Below are 21,612 nucleotides of genomic sequence, written 5' to 3'. Positions count from 1 at the left end.
GATGAATGTGAATCTCCCCAGGCTGAATTTTCTGACTTGGATAAATATGGCCTTATTGGGCCCACACAGGCCCATATTGAAAGCGACCGGCAAAACGACCACAGCCACGGAAACGCCCCATGGTGGGGCCCACACAGCTCACGGGTAGCGGACGAAACGACAAGTCTTCGAAACGCGAAACGCAGAATGAAAGAGTGAAAAATATTTAAAAGCAAAGAAGGGAAAACATAACCAATGAGGTGAAAGCATTTGATAGGGCCATTCTTAGCCACTACTTTAGATACGCTCCCATTCACACGTGTTTCTCACGCGGGACCCACGCTCCAATTGTAAGCCATTCAGTCACCTACTCACGTGAGGTCACGTGCACTCGACCCCATCTCATACACAAACACCTTACACCTCTCTCTCTCTTTCTCTCTCTCTCTCTGGAAACTGCGTTACTCTTCCTGCAACTTGCAACTGAAATCTGTTTCTGCAGTTCTCTCTTTCTCTCTCTCTCTCTCTCTCTCTCTCTCTGAAACCTTGCATGCACTGTTGTGTTTATGGGAGAAGCTTGAAGCGACGCCGTTTCGATTCTGTCGTTGGAGTTGATGGTGTGCGTTTCACTGTAAAATCTTGTGGTGATTCCGGCGATGAGTGAGCTAATTCGCGGCCTAGTCTTTGATTCTGGTTTCGATTTCGTGGATTGCTTTATAAGAGATGTTTGATTGGAACGACGAAGAGGTTAGTCAAATTTTCTCAACCTACTTTCTTTGTTATTTAACTTTTACTTTTGAATTTTTTAGCTGAAATTCTGAACATAGTCAATTATCCAGATTTTGTTCCTTTTTTTTTGTTTTTCTTTTTTTAATTAATGGAGATGTGTTGGTGTTGTAAGAACTGCTTAGATTCTTGCTGTTGTTGCAATGAATTTGATTATTTTCTGTGTGATTTAAGCATGGAGTAAAAGGATTGAGGTGAAGGTGTTGTTTTATTACTTCGGAGTTTTTTTATTTTTTGTCTTTTTGTGTTTGTTCCTTTTGTTGTTAGTTGTTGTTGTTGTGTCTTTGGAGATTCATCTATGAGCTAGAAGGGAAAGTAAGGCTTACATGATTTGTTTGAATGTTCTTAGAATTCTTCATGCTTATTGAAGCATGGCAAAGTACAAAAAATTTAAAGGGGAAAACAATGAGAGACGGGATATCCTTAATTTGAATCTGGTTACTCTCCTATAGGAATGTATTTGAAAGAGTTCCTCAAGGTGAAAAAAACATGTTCACTTGGATATGCTGCATTTTCCCATCAGTTCCTTGTTTGAGTACAGAATTTCTCCGATGTAAAATGTAAGAGATGGGAATAAGTTAACTTTGTAGCAAGATGAGTGAAAATTCTTTGAGGGGCTGGAATTCCAGGACATGCAGAAATAGGATTTGAAGCAGAACTTAAGAAACTGATGTTGCATGCGAAGAAACTTTGAACAGAGGTTAGGACTGATTCAAGGTTTGTCCTATTGTTAATGGCATAGGTTTCTTGCAAAGTGGAAGAAGAGATGGAAGAAGAGGATATCAAAGTACTAAAACTAAGCTGTCACCATTAAAGGACAATGCCATTCAAAATTGTTTCTTGCACCGTGAATTGAGTAAAGGGCCTTATGGTAAATTTCTGGGACTTGACCACAATATGGAAGCTGTAAGGAGCGATGAAGATGGTCAATATTGAAGTGCTAAAGAGATGGAAGGTTAACAGAATTACCAGGCCTGTTTCCTAAAAAAGATAAGAAAAGTCAATACTATCTGTGTGATGATGTGCTGATTTCTTCTCCAACGATTTTGCCAGTGACTGCTTTCTGATTCATTGTCTTCTGTGATTTCATATATATAATCAAGATGGTGACAATGTAAGCATGAAACGTAGCACCCTCAACACAAAAATTACAGGAAGAGAATTATGATAGATGTAATTCACCAAATCAAGTATACACCCAAAATCACTGTATGAAGTCTGAAGTAATCAGTGATGGAAATAAAACAGTAACACTGATACAAGCAGTATAGAAGAAAAGGGCAAATACCGTTACTAAACTATCCTTGATCCATCAAATTCAGAGGCCAGAGCCCCACCTACATTGGCGAAAAATTTGGAGGCAAGTGTAAAGAATGGAGAAAGAAGATAGAATTTCCAGAAAATGGAAATATTGATTGAGAGTCATATCAGTCTGAGAGATTTCCATAGCAAATCTCTCTCATATACTCTTATATCTAGATTAGTTATTTTAGCTCTATGCACTTTGCTTTGCCGTGCTCCACTATTTCTGGATCAATTTCCCTGTGATCTTGCTTACCAGCTTCTTGTAACACCTTTTCATTTTCCTTATTGATTGCAAGTACACTTTTCCCTCAGGTCATATAAAGAGTGGAATTGATTATTTTATCACACAGATAACAGAGAAGCAATATCAACTATCAAGTAGCTCATATCTACATCTGGTTTCAATGTTATTGGACATGTTTATCATTTAACTTATGGCAAGTGGCTGTACGTTTGGCTGTTCAGATTCCCTTAGCTGGTCTTGAAATTGCAGATTTACTTTCAAATAACGCCATTGTGCCATGTCATGTGTCATATCTGAAGTAAGCCCATTATGATCATATCTCTCTCGAGTCTTGACCACCTCATGCAAAGTTTTCTTAGGTCTCTCTGCCCCTAATCTACCGTCCTTACTAGTTACTAGATGCTCTACTGGTCTTTTCTCCACAAATCGCATATATTCTTGATTTTGACAAGTGAATTTACAAATACTTTAATATAAGAATGATTGTCATTATTCAATATATTTAAATAAATACCCGCAAAAATCAAATGCTATGTGTATTTCTTGAAATAACTATGTCGTTATGTTATGGAAAACTGTATATTATTTCTTTCATAATGATTTTGTATAGCGGATGTACATTCTAGGATAGTTGGCAATTATTGTCTAGTGATTGGTAATTCATGTCTCATACTAATGCCTCTAAATTAAAGTATTAATACAGATAATGAACCTATCCTAATAGGTGCTAGCATATCCCAACAGTCTCTTCAAGTCAGTGATACTGAATAGATATCTGTCATTTCTAATTTGTAAGTTCTTGAAAATGCAATGGCTATCGTTGTGCTATCAAACTTTTCTTTATCGAAATGCAAGTCATATTTCAGGCTGGGTAGGATTATAAATGTTGAATCTGTAGGAATATAAAAGAAGAGGAAGATAGTAACAATGTCATAGAAGTTTACTTAGGATTGATTTTATCAACACTATATATTGCCATACAGATGTATCCTTCGAAAGTGTTTTATGTTGTCACAACCTTTAGGTGTTCCTTGGCTTTCATAATGTTATAAATAAACAAATATATAACAATATTATTAGTTTTTATATTTACCATTATTATATGATTTACTTTTTTGTTTAGATAAGGGTTTTCTTGTTATTATTATAATTGAGGTTAGCGTTCCTTTGGAGGAATCCTTATCCTCCTCTCCTTTTGTAATTCTTTATTGCTCTATTATATTCAATTGCAGCTTCAAACAGTGATCTTTTACATTACAAAATGGATACCAAGTTGCTGTAAAATTTACTCGTGTTTATGAATGTTTTATACTGGATTGTTTTCAGCTTGCTAACATAATATGGGGTGAAGCTGGTGAGAATGATGATCATATTGTGCCCTATCCAGAGGGAAATGAAGATCTTAGCAACAAGAAAGAATGGAATCAAGAAGCTGGGACAAAGTTGAATGAGCAGAAGAAACCTGAGGATAAAACAAATTTTCATGAAAGAAAGATAGGAAGCAGTTCCAACCATGATACTGGTGGAGGACTATCTGGCTCAGGCTATGGAAAAGACTCATGGCCCGACCTGTCTTTATCCACTGTAGATAAAATTGATCAGGGCTCTCTGGGTACTGAAGTATCTAAAAATTTAAGTGAACTAGGCAAATTCAGTTCCTCGAGAGGTGGTAAAATTGCTAATTCTTCTGGAATTATGTGTATATAGTAAGCACATCCATGTTTAGATGTGTTTGCTGATGTATTTTGCGTTTGTGTTCCAGAATCATTTATGGAAATGATAAACATGCATGATGTGTAATCCTGCATATTGCCATTCCTAATTGTGTACTTGTTTGGCAGAAGAGACTACACAGCTTGATAAGGATGCAGAAGTTTTCCAAAATGCTAATGAAGGTAAAGAGCAAGGTGACTTTGTGGATTATGGCTGGGCTAACATAGGCAGTTTTGATGACCTTGATCGAATTTTCAGGTAAAGTAGATATTTGAACTGTTTTATATGGGATACATACATTTACGATGTATTGTCATGCATGTGATCGGTAACATGGGAAGGAAGTTCAAGAGTGACTGGTTGACTGCTTATTTGAAAATGTGCATCTATCTGCATAGATATGTGCATTTTAGTCCCCTTGGCTTTCAGAATGTGTGATCTTTGTTATTTTAGATTGGCATCTATCTGACTGAATATTCTCACAAGTGATGATTTTGCAGCAATGATGACCCTATATTTGGCAATGTAACTCTTGATAATTCTCATGAGCTTTGGTCCTCTAAAGATGTGAATAACAGTCCAGCACCCATACCAGTAGATGCACTAAGTCCAGCTGGATCTTTAAGGAACAGATCTGAGCCTTTGGAAATTAAAGAAGAACATGCTCATTGCAATGATCAAACATTTTCTCTCAGTTATGGGAAGGTTGGTGGTGCTGCATCTAAGGATATACAAAATTCTTGTGCAACTACAGTTGATGTGGGATCTGCTGGAGGTGGATGTAAGCCATCGGGAAAGGATCAGCAGGTATGTGTAGTTGAATTAAAATAATTTCCTGTTTATTTTGTCTCTCATATGATAATGTCAGTGATTATTCACTACCATGCCTCCAAGCCACCTGTGATAATGTGCCGCTTCCGTCTTCAGCCATTGGCAGCATCGTTTTCCTAACGTGTATCTCGTTTGATAAGATCTTCAATTTCTTTTCATACACAGCTGAATAATCTCAACATTATCATGTGCAACAACTACATTTTACTGTTTCCTTCTCCTACCCGACAAAGTATTTGATCTTTGTCCAATTTATACATGTGCAGCCCCTGAAGCAGAAAAATTCGTTGAAAGCTCGGAAAAGCTCACAGGTGAAACAAGAGGGGAAAGCATTGCATGGCCCTTATGGTAACTGGTCGTCTTCAGGAGGGATGGCAAGACAATTTGAGAATCAGTTGGCACCTTCTGTCATGCAACCTTCTCCCTCTTCAATTCTTGGTCAACAGAAGCATCTTCAAGGACCTCAAACACTATACCAGAACATGATGAATCCATATGTTGCATCACCTGTGTACGGGAACCTTACTAATACATATGCTGGTATGCCAATGCTATCACAGACCCAACCAGGAGACCCTAGATGTCAGCCTGTTCTTTCTGGGTATGAAGTGTCTCCTGGTATAATGAATCCTGTGAAGAAGTCTGTGGACTCGGTCAAGCCTCAAACCATGACCCCTCAGGAGAAAATTGAAAAGTTGAGGAGGCGACAGCAAATGCAGGCAATGCTTGCTATTCAGAAACAAAGACAACAGTTGGGTCATCAAGTTCCTAGCACTAATAAATCCATCACTCAAAAGTCTCCCATGGAAAACCAAAGTACTCTCAGTGATGGAACCGATTTAGAAAATGAAGATTTAACTCTGCCTTCTCTTGATCCCCCGATTGAACAAGATGATTCTAATACAGTCTCTGCAGCAGTTGATAATGATTTTGTTGAAGATGCCATACTGTACAAGCTTCAGGATATAATATCTAAGGTTTGTTAAGCTATTGGCTAATAGTATATTCATTATAATATGATTATTTGTGTACTAATTCAGACATTGCCACAATCCCGAGGCAAACTTTTTCTACAGTTAGACATCCAAATAAGACTCTGCATCAGAGACAGCTTGTTCCGTTTGGCACAGAGTGCAATTCAAAGGCATTATGCCAGTGATACTAGCAGTACTAACAAAAGTAGCAGAGAAGAACTTGAAGTCATTGCAAGAGAAGAAAAAAACACCCAAAACAGGTCAGGAAAGCTTTTGCAATTCTCAGCTACTTTAATAGCCATGACTTGTTAAAAACTTATTGCAGTTGCTGTATGCATTTGTGAAATATTTGGTGCTTGTGTACAAGTTTGTGTGTGTGTGATTTTTCATCACTGGAAACAAATTCACACAGAAGTAGAAATTTGTCATGGTTAAATTTGTCTTCTGGCATGATTTTATGAGTAAATGTCAGTCATCATCATCATCATCATCATAATAATAATATTAATAAGGGATTATTTAGGTGTTGGGGTTTTGGAGGAAAGGGAAAGAAAAGGAAAGACTTGTTGTGTTAGATTTATTTTTACACTACAAACCCCTCCTTCCTCTTCCCTCCCCCCAAAATCCTAACTTGTAAACAATTCCTTAGCATAAGCATTCTTCACACGTGAAACTTGTGCTAAATTCTGAAATGGAATTGGTTACAGCAATGTGAGCATATGCCGCTGAACTGTAATTCAGTTATGCATGATTATTCGATTATTATAATTTGAATATCCATAACCATTTGCAAAATCATATATCCTTCTGTTCAAAAGAAAGACGCTAATCCCTTGGAAATTCGGGAATTGATTAACAAATCATAACAAGTGGACTATGGGTAGTGAGACCCACTACTTCCACTTAAGCCAAAGCTTCAAAAAATGATTAACTGACACCAGATCAGGTTGCCAAGAGTAAATAGGTGATCTATAGCTCACTGAACAGACAGGAATTTTGTTGATTAACTTAACACCTGCTTGTAACTTGATAGAGCTAAGAGCTAATGTTACTAGTTATGCGTATTAGAAAAAGTGTATGCTCAATGAAAACTATAAGCATGTTCATCTTGTGGAAAAATACATATTAATCTATATATTTAGTTATGGATATCACTTGCTTTCCCTTGTAAGATGCTAACATGTGATGTGTGCATGAACCACAATGATCTTACAGATATACCAGGGTCCCTGATGTTGAAACACAGACGAATCCTATTGATCGAACTGTGGCTCATCTTCTCTTTCATAGTCCTCCGGACTTAGCTGCAAACTATTCGGATAAACTGGACTCGCCGATGTCTTCGAAGGTTCATTTTGAAAGCAAAGCAGCTAACATGGTGAATTTTCCTGTGACTAGCTTGCCAGACGAGGACTTGAAAAGTAATCAACAAATGCCTCACCCGGAGTTCAAGAATTCTTGGTCATTATTTGAGGCTCAGTCTATGGATCAAATAAAAAACAGTCCTTGCTTGGACACTTCCGAGAATGCATCAAACACGCAGGAGCTCGAAGCCTCTCAGTGAAAAAAGCCATTCCCAATAAATCTGAGGGTAATTCCTTCCTTATTACTTCCATGCTTCATTGCTAGACTCCATTTTAAATATATATATGGATATACTGTAATGCAAATGTTTTCTTCTGTTGTCAGCTATCCAGATCATAATCCCACCCTAGCAGAATCCTGAGCACCTGTTTCGTGCATGCTTGTCGCCGATAATATTTATGTTTCTTATGTACTGAAAACATTGCGCTATGTATCTCAGTATCTGACCATACTCTCAAGGTCGACGTCTACTAAGACGTTATTAGATCATGACTGCATCAAAAATGTGTGTAGCCAAGCCACACTTAGACATAGAATTCTTACAGTCTTGGCGTGACTTACTTTAGACCAGACTTTAAAGTTGGTTTGGGGTGTCCATACTTGCAATACTTGCCCCTTATCATCATGCCGAGTGTGACTTGTGATTTTTGATTTGGTTTTATGTATGTTCTTGGTTTCAGCTTTTCAACCATTGTGTCTAGAATCCATAATTTTCTTCTTCACTCTGGTTTGAATTTTTCAGTCATCGCAAAAAAATTGGTATCTCTTCCATTTTTGCCTTTATCTTCTCCTTGTCTGATCTTCTGTCTGTACTAGAATTTTTTCTTCCACCAAAATTCTGCCTTCGTCCATAGCTCATCAAACACACTATTCTCGTTCTATTCTTATTATACAAATGATGACGATATTTTAAAAAATGCTCTATAACAAATTTTGCGTGCCTGTATATTTAGGTGACATGCAATACTATTTAACAATGAACTTAGTTTTATATATTTGCAAAACTTTATTTTATTATTTTCTTAATATAAGTATTTAAAAAAAACGCACAGAATATTCAAAATAAACAACTTTTTAATTCAAAATCCATCCATAGATCATGCCAAAATGTCGAATGATCACCATTGTTATGAATCTACGCATTACACATCTAAATAAGAATGCATAGCAACATGTCCAATTAAGTGCAAACTGTGCAGTACCATACATCAGTCTATTAGTAAATAAGGATGTTTGCTTGGTTACGAAAATTTTTGCATTGCATTTGTGATTTTAATTTTGCATCACACCACACAGCGATAAGTGACAAGAGAATGAATGAGGCCACCAGTGTGAGTGATCTTCACAACTTGTCCTTTCTCCCATCCATGATAGCGAGCAATGGCTTCAGTTTTTAGCATGAGTGGCAGCTGAAAAAGAAGGCCAAAAATAGTGAATAACTAATTCATAATTCTGATCCAAATAGTATGTTTGCCTTTATTGTTCAAGCAAAGTGACATTATTATTAAATTCCATGAGCATAGTAAGAATGATACATTACCTGCTTCTCTTCCAAGTTGTGTTTCATGAGCAGTGCTTGCTTCTCATCAGCTGTCAATACCTCATACTTTGGCTGCAGCACATGCTTTGCCATATTGACCAGCAAGTCAGTTATCTAAGCGCATGCGTGCACACACACGAAAAAAAAAAGGGTATTATCATTTGTCGATGTTTATGTAAATGCAAAAATGAGAATGAAAACTTGCCATATCAACATTAAGACTATTTTAAATTGATATATAGTTTTATAACTAATGTATGAGAAATTACCATAATCAGTTCCTAAGGATTTTAAAACGGATATTTTATTTCTCAAGAAAAATTAACACACAAAAACATCTCCAAGAAAATTATGAGTTTCTGATACTAATAAGCCCATTTCTCAGAGAAGGGAAATTCAAGAAATATTGATGCCCCACAAGCCAAATACAGGAAATTGGAAGCTGATAATTCATGCAAATGCATTTTTATGTTCTTATGCAAAGTTAGTCTCAACTTTTCCTATCTGTGAAATCTTTCCTATCATCGCTTTTATGAAACTCTGTTGATGACATTAAAATGTCCACATTTGCTGAAACCAAAAATACCCTTCTATATACAATCTTTTAAGACAATCTCTTGTGACTTTTTTTATTTCCTCAACCACCAAAGGCACGAAGTGCCTGTAACTGTTAGTATACATAATGAAGCTGGTAATGCTATGTGTACACCAAAATCAGTCACCAGTATAAAATATATGCTCGAATATAAATATATTATGAAAATAAATTAAACCACACATGTATTTATACACAAATATATTGGTGACTGATTTTAGTGTACAAATAGCATTTCTTCTAATGAAGCTTACTAACATATCTATCAAGAAGGTAAAAACATCACCAAAAAGCAAGAACTAAATATGCATTAGTATAGAGAAAAAAAAAAAATCATCATATCAAACAAGTGTATGCTAAAATGGCTAGGCCCTCATGCATGCTTGAGCAACCTCACGTTCAGGTCTCATGGATATTGAAAATATTATGCAGAAGAACACTAGAAAAAACTAAATGGATAAAAAGAAAGAAGTAGGCATTCATGAGGGTAAATTACCTCAAAAATCTCAACTTTAGATGGATAACTTTCCATCAGTTCCCTTTTTGCATACGAGGTCATTTTGCTTTGCACGATAACTAGCAGTCCATTCAATTTTCCTTTATCTGGAATCTGGTCATGTATACTCTTTAGAGTTTGTTTTTTAATAATATCAACGGGTCCCATAAAGACAACCAGTACCTGCACAGCAAAACCATCCTCACTCTTAAGCATCTTTTTTTGTTTTTCCCTTCTTTGTGTGTGTGAGAGTGGTGTGGGGCTTGCTCTTCCTTGGTCATAGAAAATGTTAAAACATAAAAAAAAAAGGTAAAATGCACATTAACTTCTTCAAAACTATTAGATAACTTCCCTTGTTTGATTAAATTATTATTTAATAATTTTATATTATTAATTTTGTACGAAAATAACTTCACGTGAGCAATCACCGTTAACTTATTAGATATATAATCTAAGTTGTCAATGACATTTTTCACTTAATATTTGTTGAGGTTGAGGACCCTAATTCAGTTTATGATTTTTGCTTCATCGATCTCCTATCAAGATCTTCGAATATACAAATTATTTAGCACAATTTAAAATATAATAATTAAGGGTTGTTCTTATAAATGAACAAAAAAATATCTTCCTTTGGATATATACAACAGTTTTCTAATTTCTGTTTTATGTTATTTCATATCTAGATATCAAAAATGTTATTTTTCACACCTAACTTGGTGTCCAATTAGATATCTATATAAAAAAGCAATAAATCCAATAATAAATATATATATGTTCATAAGATTTTTCAGGTGTGTAAATAACATTATCCTAGTGTTGATAAAATGTTAAAACCTCTAAATTTTGACAGCAAATATGGTAACTTCAATTATATGCATATGAACCCTTCATTGGATTTGCTACTCATTGATACTTTTTTATTTGTAAGCAATCAAGAAAAAAAAATCGCAAAAAAAATCAAACATAAACATTAATCAATAATGAATATATAAAACACCAATAACAAGCACATCAACTAAATCTTAACAGATGAATGTATTATTTATAAAAGTGGATACATTATAGAAAATACTAAATAAAATTATTTTTTATTTGCTAATAATTCGATGCTTAACAAAATAGGACAAAATTTAATAAATAAACCTAAAGAAGAGCCAAAGTTTGATTCTTCTGGCTACTATTTTTTATTAATAAAAGATTAAATACTAAAAATTCTATCCATAAAAAATACATGTTAATTTAATAGGCCTTTCATAAAAAATTAATATCTAAACCATTCGAATATTTAGAAATGATTTTTAGGCTTTTGGTAAGTTTATGTAAATAAATATTACCATGAAACTTTTCTTATAAATTGCCTATCCCAAAATTTGTAGCAAAACTTTAAAACCTAATCAATTATTGATGGAAAAAAATAGATTGAAAATGAAATGAAAAAAAAAAAAAGACGTTTCTGAAATCAAATAGCTTAGTTTCTTTTCTTCTCCCACCTCAAATGAAAAACCCTTTGTAACGTACCATTTTGAGCGCAGTTTCATAATAAACTTCAAAAAACAAAAATAAAGGAAGCATCTTTCTATTTCTTGCTACACAATACAAAAGACAGAGAATGTAAGAAAGAAATTCAAATTCAGATCAGAACTAAGCAAGTGAAACGTCACGAGAAGTCGTACGTATATTCGTATGCGTATACGTAGGGGTTTAGGTACGTACCATTTTGGAGGGATCAGAGCGAAGTGAGACGGAGATACGGAGGGTTTCGGCGTTGGGAATTCGGCCATAGAGCGAGCGGAACTCGGCAAGGGAGCGAGTCAACTCGGAGTCCGGCACGTCGTAGCCGCGGTCGCGGAGCATCTCCAGGACTGTCCGGCGGGCGTGGAAGTAACGGGAGCTCTCCACGGTTCCGTTGTCGGAGAAGGCCGTAATGCATTCACCGGCGGTGGTGTTGGCGTTGGTTGCCATGACGGAGAGTGAGAGTAGTGAGTAGTGAGCTGAGGTGAGTGTAGTGTATGTGTGTCATGCACTTCTCGTTTTCATGGATATGCCGTTTCAACTGATTTATATATTAAACAGAATTCATAAAATTACAAAAATGTTATTTCGCTGAAATTAGCCGATTTTTAATTTGAATATGGAAGTAACAGTAGTGTTGAACTCGGATATGGAAAATAAAAGTGTTTTATAGTCATGTGGTATTAATGGAATAACTTGGAGAGTTCGAGTTGCTTTAGATATTTCATTTCAGGAAAAAAATTGACAACAACAAACAATTCGGAGGGTCCGTTTTCTAACTTCTGAAATTCATATCTGTTCAACCACAAGTCGGTCAAATTTTAAAATCAAACAATTCGTATGGTCCGATTTATGTACTCTGAGTTTTTTTCAATTTTTTAACACAAATCGGATCCTCCGATTTGTGTACTCTGAGTTTTTTTCCACTTTTTAAACACAAATCGGAGGATCTGATTTGTATACTCCCACAATTTAAAAAAACACCACAAATTATCATGTTAAAGTATATTATTCATCTTACTTCCATATTCAAATTTTTTAGCCAAATTAGCCCTTATGTGTTAATATATAAAAATATGCATAAATGATGTGAATAATATGAATAATGAAAAATATAAATATTATAATAATAAAAAAGAAAAATATAGATAGAAAATACTAAATAATATGAATAATGAATATATTGGATGTTCAATTTATTAGGTGTGCGGATATCCTAATATTAAAATTTAAATGAATAATTTAAGAGTATAATATATTTTTATTTTATTGAGCCAATTTTATAATTTATTATTCATATTGTTTACAAAACTATTATATACCTAACAAAATCCTAATAAAAAATTACACATTATAAAAGTTGAATGTGCAATCATATATAACAAAAAAAAAGAGAAAAAAAGCATAACTAATTCTGTTACAAAATATGTACTAGCTAATATTTATGTCTGTTATACTAACTACCTCCTTATTAACAATTTTAAGTATCATCTATTAGTGTTACATAGTATCCACTATCACCGACCATCTTTATATAATTCATGCTAGAGGCTACTATCTATCACTTGCTACCTTCATATATCATCGTTAGTAATACTCATATATTAATTAATAGTCTTTCATAAATTAAAAATTCCTAACTTATTACATATTTTTTCAAAAAAATTTAGTAGAACTGTAGAAGTGCCTTTATAAGAACATCAATAAATTATTTTCTTGATAGAATTAGCATGAGATTTAAGGAATTATTTTAATTTTTTTTTTAATTTGTGGTAATCAATCTTAATGTATTTCATCTTTTTATAAAATATTAGGTTAGTCGTAATATTTCTAACAGATTAGTTGTCATAAAATAATATTATAGGACCTGATAACTTGATTTTGAAATTATTCAAGATATACATAAGTCAAATTCCTTTATAAGTTGCAAAAATCATTACTTGATACTCTTTGTCTCTAAAGATGATCGAGTAACTATTTATTGATTTTTACTTTCTCATAACACCAAAAATCTTTTAAGAAAAAAAAAATATCTGAACATTGATTTTTGATATCAACCTTTCAATGAGTTCTTCTATATGGCTTAACATCATTCAATAATGTTTTTGATGACTTTGAGAGATGAATTGAATAATTCATAGGTATGCTTGCTGATTTTGAATCTAATCAACCATACTCTTTTAGCAGATTAAGAATATACTTCCTTTGATATAAAGCTATTCCTCTTTTACTCCTTGCAACTTTCATGTCCAAAAAAAATTTTAGTTCGCCTAAATTATTGATTTTGAACAAATTGTCAAATTTCATCTTCACTTGTTTGATCTCTTCTGCATCATCCCTGCTAGAACCAAATTATCGACATAAACAAGAATAGAAGTGAAATTTGTTGGAGAAGATTTAGTGAAAGAAGAATAGTCTGCCTTTGCTGGTGAGTAACCAGAAGCAATTAAGACATAGCATAACTTAGAGTTTAACTGACGACTTACTTGCTTATGACCATATAAGGATTGTTCCAACTTGCAAACCATTTTTGACTGCGCATTTAAACTAAGGAACAACTTCATATAGACTTCTTCAGGTAGATCACCATGAAGAAAGACAGTGATCACATCTAATTAATAAATAAACCGGTTCTTACTAGCTATAATTGCTAAGAGAATACAAAAGCTAGTCGTTTTGATTACAGGATTAAAGGTATCAAAATAGTCATACCCTTGTATTTGAGTGAGGCGCTTAGCTACAAGCCTTGATTTGTGTCTCTTTATTGTTCCATCCGAGTTATATTTGATTTTAAATACCCATTTATATCTGATTGCATGTTTTTTTTTTTGGTAAAGTAGTAAATTTTCAGATCTTACTTTTTTTTAATGCTTCAAGCTTAACTTTAATTGTTTTCTGTCAATAATCACTCAGAATAGCTTACTCATAACTCATTGGTTATGGATTTGTAAAAATTTTAATGGAAAAGACTATGTGATATCAATAGAGAACTGTAATTCAAATAATTAAAAATCGGATATTGTTTTGTGATTGAAGATTGAACTATGCTATCAGAGACAGCAGTTTGTATACATTTATAATATGATAGGAGTAGTATGTGATGTTGGTACTGCTGGTAAATTTAGAAAGATGGATAAAATTGGCTGTGGTTAAATATCAATTGTATTTGAAGAAGTGTTTGGCAATATATATTGAATGAAAAATAAATCTAAAGTATGAAAAGATATATGCTACTATCAAAGATATCTATCATATCATGATTATGTAATTTAGTTTTAGTGTTTTGATTGAAATTAAAAATATGTTTAAATTGATGAGAAACTTGATAATTCTTATATGGAAAAGAATTTTCATAAAAAAATTATATTTATAAATATGACAAATTGTTATTAATATCCATCAAAATATATTCTTTTGTTCTTGTCTTAAAGCCAAAGAAAATATATATATTTTTTTATCCAATTTTTTTCCATTTGTAATTAGAGTTCAAGCAAATATAAGACATCCAAAAATTATGAAGTGTTGAATGTTTGACATTTTACTAAATATGTAGAACATGTGCTTCAGCATATTTCTAAAAAATTTTAGAAAAATGAGCTTTAATAATGAGTGCTTTATCAATATTTAAAATATCTTGATATTTTTATTCTATAACTTTATTTTTATTGATGTATCTCAATACATGAAATCTAATGAATTATTCCCTATTTTTTCATAAAAAGAACTCATGATAAATTCAATCCCATTATCAATCCTGATGTTTTTTATTTTTATTTAAAATTTGGTTTCAATCCTGTCGAGAAAATACTCAATTTGGTCCCTGAAGTTACACTCGAGCCTCAATTTAGTCCTTGACGTTTCAATTGCCTCTATTTAGTCCCTAAACTTTATAAATTTTAATCAATTTAGTCCCTGCGGTGGTTTCTGCCACAGAGTCATTACCGGAGAGATGATGTGTACAACGGACTGCCACACTGGACGTCTAACGGATATATTACGTGGCATTTGAAACTTTTGCATCAATTTAGTCCCCATGAACTATTTAAATCCCTAATCCCCAAATCCATTTGAAGTCCCTTAACTTCTTCGTCGATTCTTACTCCTCTTTTGGGGGACGTTTTTATGAAGTCTATGATAGGTAGCAGCAGTAAATCCGTTGGGAGTTCCAGCAATCAACGCTCTAATGGAGGTTGGAGAACCACTTGAAGCAGAGAAGAACTATTTTCAGAGTGGTGTGGGTGTGGGTTTAGACTCGTTCTGAGATGGTCAGGAACAGATGCAAATCCAGGAAGACCCTTTTTTGGGTGTCCAAACTACAATGTAAGTGCAAGATTATTCTTAACTTTTTTCTAACGCTTGTAGTGTCTGATTCTTTCTCCATCTCCGCTGAATCTGTTTGCAGAGTGTTGGCAAGAGGTGGTGTGGGTTGTTTGTTTGGGCTAATGAATTCTATAAAGAAGGAGAATCAAGAGGCAGAGTAGTACCAAAAAATGAAAATGATGAAGAATGGAGGATGAACTTTGCTTGGAAGATTGGAAGTTTGGAATCTGATGTTAGGGCTTTGAAATTGGGAGGGGCTTTATTGGTTTTAATAAATTTGCTTGTAGTTGCTATGTTATTATGGAAATGGTGAAGATTGGCCTTATGTTTTTTGATAAATAGCCAAATTTTGATGGTTTTGATTCAGATTGCAGGAATATTTTGAAGAAAAATTAACGTATATTGTTATATGTATTGTTGTATCTGTTTTTATTTTAAGTCTCAATGAATAAAAATTGTACCTGTGTTAATATCAATCAAACAACACAAAATAAAATATAACAATGTCAGATAAGAAATATCATCCAAATTCTTTATAATTCATTAATAAAACATTCATATTGGTACTGAATTCAAACACAACTAGCTAGTTTAGTGTGATACAACACACAAACAAAACAAAGTAAATTATCCAAAAGGAACCATTCCAAGTATAACTAACCAGAAGTCATCATTATAAAGTTATCCAAACTTAGAGAAATAAGACAACTAATCCAAAAGGTAACTAATCCAAAAGTATAATCCCCTATTACATATAAAGCTCCCAAAGACAGAATGATCAACAATTCAATTCTTTTTTCTTGGAGGTTTGAATCCGGGAGTAGGGACAAATTTCATGAAACTAGCTAGTCGTGTGGCTGTCCCTGAAGATGCACCTTGCATTGGATCAACTGGTACATTGGTTGCTGGTGGAGTACTAGATGGTTGGGACACCATTCTTTTGGTTGTAAGCTTTGGGGGCCTTGCATTATGTTGCACTAAACTAGTCTCCATCTATAAAAAGTGTGAAGTTAGTGAAATTTGAACAAAAAATAAATTTGCATAGTGATTAAAGTTAATGTATAATTTAAAATATACCATTACCTGTAGAGAATCTTCATTTTGAGACATAATTGGTTGACTCATGCCAAGTTCAACCTCAGCCTGGCCTTCATTCTGAATTTTTTGATGTGCACCAACTTGAGATGGTACAGCAGCAGGTGGAATAGCATGAGTAGGGTTCACAACTGGAGTAGTAATGGTATGAACAGCAGGGTTGGAATTACCACTTTTAGCAGCAGCAGCCGCAGCTGCTATAGCAGTTCTTCAGCTTTTCTTTTTGGGCAGTTTCTCTTGGTGTGGGCTTTTTCCCCACAATAGCGACAAGAACCTTTTTTATAAGACCTCTTCATCTTGGTCTTTTGCTTGTTGCTTCCATCAGGGTCCTCGTTAGCATCCTTTCTACGTTTTTTCTTGGGTGCTCCTGGCATCTTTTTGAATTTCGGAGCTTGTGGTCTATTGTATGGAGACTTCTCCCACATTGCTTGGCCAGTAATAGGATTTAAATGGAATGCATATGTGTCATTATATGCATCCATTGTCAACCACTTGTGGCAAAATTCATCAGGACGTTTTCCGGCCCTAGCCAACGCAGCACAAGCATGGACACAAGGCATCCCTGCAAACACAATTACAGTAGATACAACCAACAATAATTAAATATATTTGTAACAGAAAACCAAAACATAGTATCATATAAGATGAATTTTGATCATGTAATAAAAAAGAATTCATTAACTACCACTTAGTTGCCAAAAACCACAAGAACATAGCCTCTCTCCCAAATCAACTACCATATTGGTTGGGTGGCCAATGACTTCAAACTTTTCATACTTTTCGTCTCCAGACCATACAGGATTCCAACTCTTTGATTCCTTCCTTATCTTCTCCAACCTACTACGCTGTATTGGGGGTAAAATTCCAATATAGCTCCTAAGTTTCACCTTATTCCTAGCAATTGTCCTCGTAGCATACATTCTAACTTCTTCCAATAGTGTGATGATGGGTTTAGCTCTGGCCTCCTTAATTCGTGAGTTAAAAACCTCACAGGCATTGTTACAAATATTGTCCATCTTGGATACATTACTGAAAAAAGCTCTACTCCATGCATTCTTTGGCCACTTGCTCAAGTATGACCATGCCTCTTCATTGAGCCTCTTAATTCTTCTCATTCCCTCAATCCACCCTTCTTGTGTTGTTGACCTTGCACATTCCCACAATAATCCTCTAAGTTCATTGTCCTTCCATTGCTTGTTAAAGTTTTTCCACAGATGCCATACACAAAATCTATGATGGGCATTTGGAATGACTTCCCGAAGTGCTGGAATCAGCCCCTGTACAAAGTTAAACAAAAAAATCACAAACTGTATTTACTCTCGAGCCTCAAAAAGGTCCCTGAAATAATTTAAGTGAACTCAAACTAGTCCCTGAACTAATTTAAATGAACTCAAAATGGTCCCCTAAAACAACCTAATTCAACCACGATGATAAAATAAAAGTCAATAACAATCAGTTTCGACGTCAGAGAATCAGTAACAAGGCCAATCCAGATCCAAAGTAATACAGTTTATTAATATGTAATTCAATTAGTAAGACATAATATGATTAAACATTACCTTTTGCATGTCAGAAATGAAGGACCACCCAGGTTGGTAATCACCAAGATCTTCAAGTAACAATTCCAAGAACCATTTCCAATTCTCTTTGTTCTCTACGCTCACAATTGCATAGGCTATGACATAAATTTGGTTGTTTGCGTCTTGTCCAATGGCTGATAAGATTTGTCCACCCAAGCGTGTCTTTAAAAAAGCTCCGTCCAATCCTATAAGAGGTCTACACCCAGCCTTAAATCCTCTCTTGCATCTGTCTAAATATATATACATCTTTTCAAAAATAGGAGCTTCATCAGGGTTTGGTTGAGGGATAACTCCAATTTTAATTGTGGACCCAGAGTTGCTCTTAAGAAGAGTCAGACCGTAGTCTCTAACCATATTGTATTGAGCAGCTGCATCTCCATATACTATGTGCCTTGCATCTCCTAAAGCCCTTGTAAGAGAAGATTTATTAAGATCCAAGTCACATTTGCTCTTGAAGTAGGCAAGAGCTTCAGAGTGCTTTAGATTAGGAAACTTCCTTAACTTCTTCACCAGCTTACATGCTAACCATTTACTATTTGCCAACCTATTTTTGCACTCCCTTGCACATGTATGATTATCATTAAAAGTTTTTATCTGCCAACAAACTCCCTCACTATCCTTTGAGGCATAAACCACCCAGTCACAATCTTTGATCTTGCACAACGCTCTACACCTTTCCTTATCATTCTTCTTGTACCAAATCCTCCTACCTTCCTGGATACAATACTCCCGGACAGCCTCTCTAAATTCCTGCTTTGTGTTAAATTTCATACCAACTTCAAGTCGTAGCTCTCCAAATCTAGCACTTTCATTAAACACAGGAAATACATCATCAGATTCCACCTCAGATAGCTCATCTTCGGAGGCTGGAGGTGTCTTCATTTCCTCCGAATGCCATGAATCTCCTCCATCCGAATCATCATGATATCTATCATGAGCATCATACTCTATGACCACATCATGAGTACCAGATCCACCAAAAAAGTAATTATCATCCTCACCTGAATCAGACTCCCCCACCACTAAACCATCATACTCTAACAAAATTTTTCTCTTCTCTTTACTCAGATGGCCCTGTGAAGCATGTTTTGATTTGAATTTCTTTGTTTTAGCAGCTGAAATCTTCAATGAATCTTCATCATCACTTGAACTTTTCTCACCTCCAGGCTTATAAAGGCTGTCTTCCACGCTATCATAGCTATCATGGCTGTCTGAGGAATCTATTTCTATATGAATTGGCTTTCCTTTAGATGATGATCTTGTTGGAGGTCCTTTGCTTGCTTGCCTTGTCACAGGCCTTCTAACATATCCTCCACCCTTGGTCAAATTCTTTTTTGCTCTACTATCTTTCGATTTAGTTAAATTGTTGGGCTGGTTTAATTTGTTGAGTTGGGTAAATTTATTGGGTTGGGTTGATTTTTTTGCCTCAGTTGTTTTAACTTCAGTTTGGAGTTTCAGTTCGGGTAGAAGTGAATATTGGGGTAGGAATTAATTTTGGAGAAGAGGTGGGGGTTGGACTTGGGGCAGGGGTGGGTATTAGGATGGGAGTTGGCTTTGAAGTAGAGGTGAGTATTTGTATGGGAGTTAGATTTGGGGCAGAGGTGGGTACTTTTGACAGGGGTGGATACATCAGTTCTTTTCCCTTAGATGGTTGTTGTTCCTCAACATAATCCGGTTCAGAGACTCCATGTTCATAATACACATGAGCAACTCCGTTGTTTTTTCCAGCATAGAAGCACATTTTTAGCATCTCATCGTCATTAGTCAATATCCTCAAACCAGTTGTCAATGGTAGTTAGGAACCAACACCTGCATTGCTCGACCTTATCATACCCAATGTGTTTGTAGTAGTCTCTGACTGAAAAAACATCTAACGTGTCTGTATCTAACCCAGGTAACTCTGAAATTTGTTCCTTGCAGTATGTCAAGCTTCCATCTTTATTTTTGACAAATGATCCTCCATGGTGATATATAATTTTAATGAATTGATCTCCCATCTGCACACAGAAAAATTAAAAAATATCATAAAAAATATCATTCCACACTATAACTTCAATTGTAAATATAAGAAACTAACAATTATAATAGGAGTACATACAGAGTACATAACGAGTACATAAAGCTCTCAAAATATTTTTTTCTCTCTTTCGTTAGACTTGCTAAAACATAAATTGCATTGTTGTTATGAGACAACAACAGACCAAAACAAGTTCATTTAGAAAATCAGATCAATTACTCCATGTTACAAGATGCAATAAGCAATTGATTTAATGAGATTAAGACTTTGATGAAAATGCACCTCTCTTTTAAATAAAACAGAGCAAGAATCAAATGTAACATATTGCATATGACAATCTGATTCCATCTTTTTATTTCTTAATCCATTGATTATCAGACAAACACACCCATGTTGAAACCCTAACCCAAAAAAAATTCTCCTAAAATATTCAAAATCAAATTAATGGTACAGGAACAGGAAATGATCGATCTAACATAAGCTAAGAAATTAAATGATACTCACTGAAAACATAAACCCTAACATAGAATAAACACAAAAACTAACATATACTAACATGCAAAACAAAATGCATTTAGCTGGAATGCATAAAAAAGAAAAAAGAGGAGGAACCAAAAGTGAAGAAAAAACCAAAGCATCATCACGGGTATAGAAGTTTTTTTATTCAAGATTTTGCTTACCTCGAACTTAGTCAACGTTGGTGAAGAGAAGACGACCGGTGCAATGTGAAGTGATTGAAGAGAAGGGAATCGCGACTTCAACGAATCTGATAAGTCAGACTCGCAGCGCCATTGAAGAGAAGAGAAAGAAGAAGAACAGTCCTATTATGGGGGAGAATACGGTGCGACTTGTTTAACAAAAACATTTTCCATCTCTATAACATGATACAACGTTGTTTTGGGCTATTTGAGCGCCAAACAAAAACGACGCCGTTTTAGTGGAGCCCAGCGTGGCAGTCCGTTGTACACATCATCTCTCCGGTAATGACTTTGTGGCAGAAACCACCGCAGGGACTAAATTGATTAAAATTTATAAAGTTTAGGGACTAAATAGAGGCAATTGAAACGTCAAGGACTAAATTGAGGCTCGAGTGTAACTTCAGGGACCAAATTGAGTATTTTCTCTTTTACTAAATATGTAGAGCATGTGCTTCAGCATATTTCTAAAAAATTTTAGAAAAATGAGCTTTAATAATGAGTGCTTTATCAATATTTAAAATATCTTGATATTTTTATTCTATAACTTTATTTTTATTGATGT

The 21,612-nt window shown here is 34.6% G+C and overlaps 3 protein-coding genes across 4 annotated transcripts; 1 reads left to right on the top strand and 2 right to left on the bottom strand.

The window, feature by feature from the left end:
• The first annotated feature begins 217 nt into the window (after window positions 1-217).
• On the top strand, window positions 218-7,885 carry LOC112716998 (protein LNK2). The gene is made up of 8 exons (XM_025769083.2): window positions 218-726; window positions 3,641-3,983; window positions 4,156-4,285; window positions 4,528-4,834; window positions 5,125-5,835; window positions 5,935-6,092; window positions 7,048-7,423; window positions 7,522-7,885. The coding sequence occupies exons 1-7, from the start codon at window positions 703-705 to the stop codon at window positions 7,394-7,396; spliced, it is 2,022 nt and encodes a 673-aa protein (XP_025624868.1). The 5' UTR covers window positions 218-702; the 3' UTR covers window positions 7,397-7,423; window positions 7,522-7,885.
• A 368-nt stretch (window positions 7,886-8,253) lies between these two features.
• Window positions 8,254-11,863, bottom strand: LOC112717000 (DNA-directed RNA polymerase V subunit 5C). 2 transcript variants are annotated; one of them, XM_025769086.3, is made up of 4 exons: window positions 11,542-11,863; window positions 9,829-10,011; window positions 8,738-8,851; window positions 8,254-8,606 (listed from the first exon to the last, which is right to left on the bottom strand). In XM_025769086.3, exons 1-4 carry the CDS (start codon window positions 11,788-11,790, stop codon window positions 8,481-8,483), a joined length of 672 nt encoding a protein of 223 aa, XP_025624871.1. In that variant the 5' UTR covers window positions 11,791-11,863; the 3' UTR covers window positions 8,254-8,480. The 2 variants fall into 2 exon arrangements, with proteins under 2 accessions (XP_025624871.1, XP_072061840.1); XM_072205739.1 differs by having other exon boundaries at window positions 8,738-8,821; window positions 11,542-11,846.
• Window positions 11,864-16,171: 4,308 nt separating this feature from the next.
• On the bottom strand, window positions 16,172-21,202 carry LOC112716997 (uncharacterized). Its single transcript, XM_025769082.2, has 5 exons — window positions 21,033-21,202; window positions 18,315-20,332; window positions 17,441-18,032; window positions 16,744-17,317; window positions 16,172-16,653 (listed from the first exon to the last, which is right to left on the bottom strand). Exons 2-4 carry the CDS (start codon window positions 19,215-19,217, stop codon window positions 16,953-16,955), a joined length of 1,860 nt encoding a protein of 619 aa, XP_025624867.1. The 5' UTR covers window positions 19,218-20,332; window positions 21,033-21,202; the 3' UTR covers window positions 16,172-16,653; window positions 16,744-16,952.
• Between the last annotated feature and the right edge of the window lie 410 nt (window positions 21,203-21,612).

Source organism: Arachis hypogaea, chromosome 10 (genome assembly GCF_003086295.3).
Source record: "Arachis hypogaea cultivar Tifrunner chromosome 10, arahy.Tifrunner.gnm2.J5K5, whole genome shotgun sequence".
NCBI classification, from domain to species: domain Eukaryota; kingdom Viridiplantae; phylum Streptophyta; class Magnoliopsida; order Fabales; family Fabaceae; genus Arachis; species Arachis hypogaea.
Note: the sequence above shows the minus strand (reverse complement) of the source record. Positions and strands in the feature narration are given on the sequence as shown.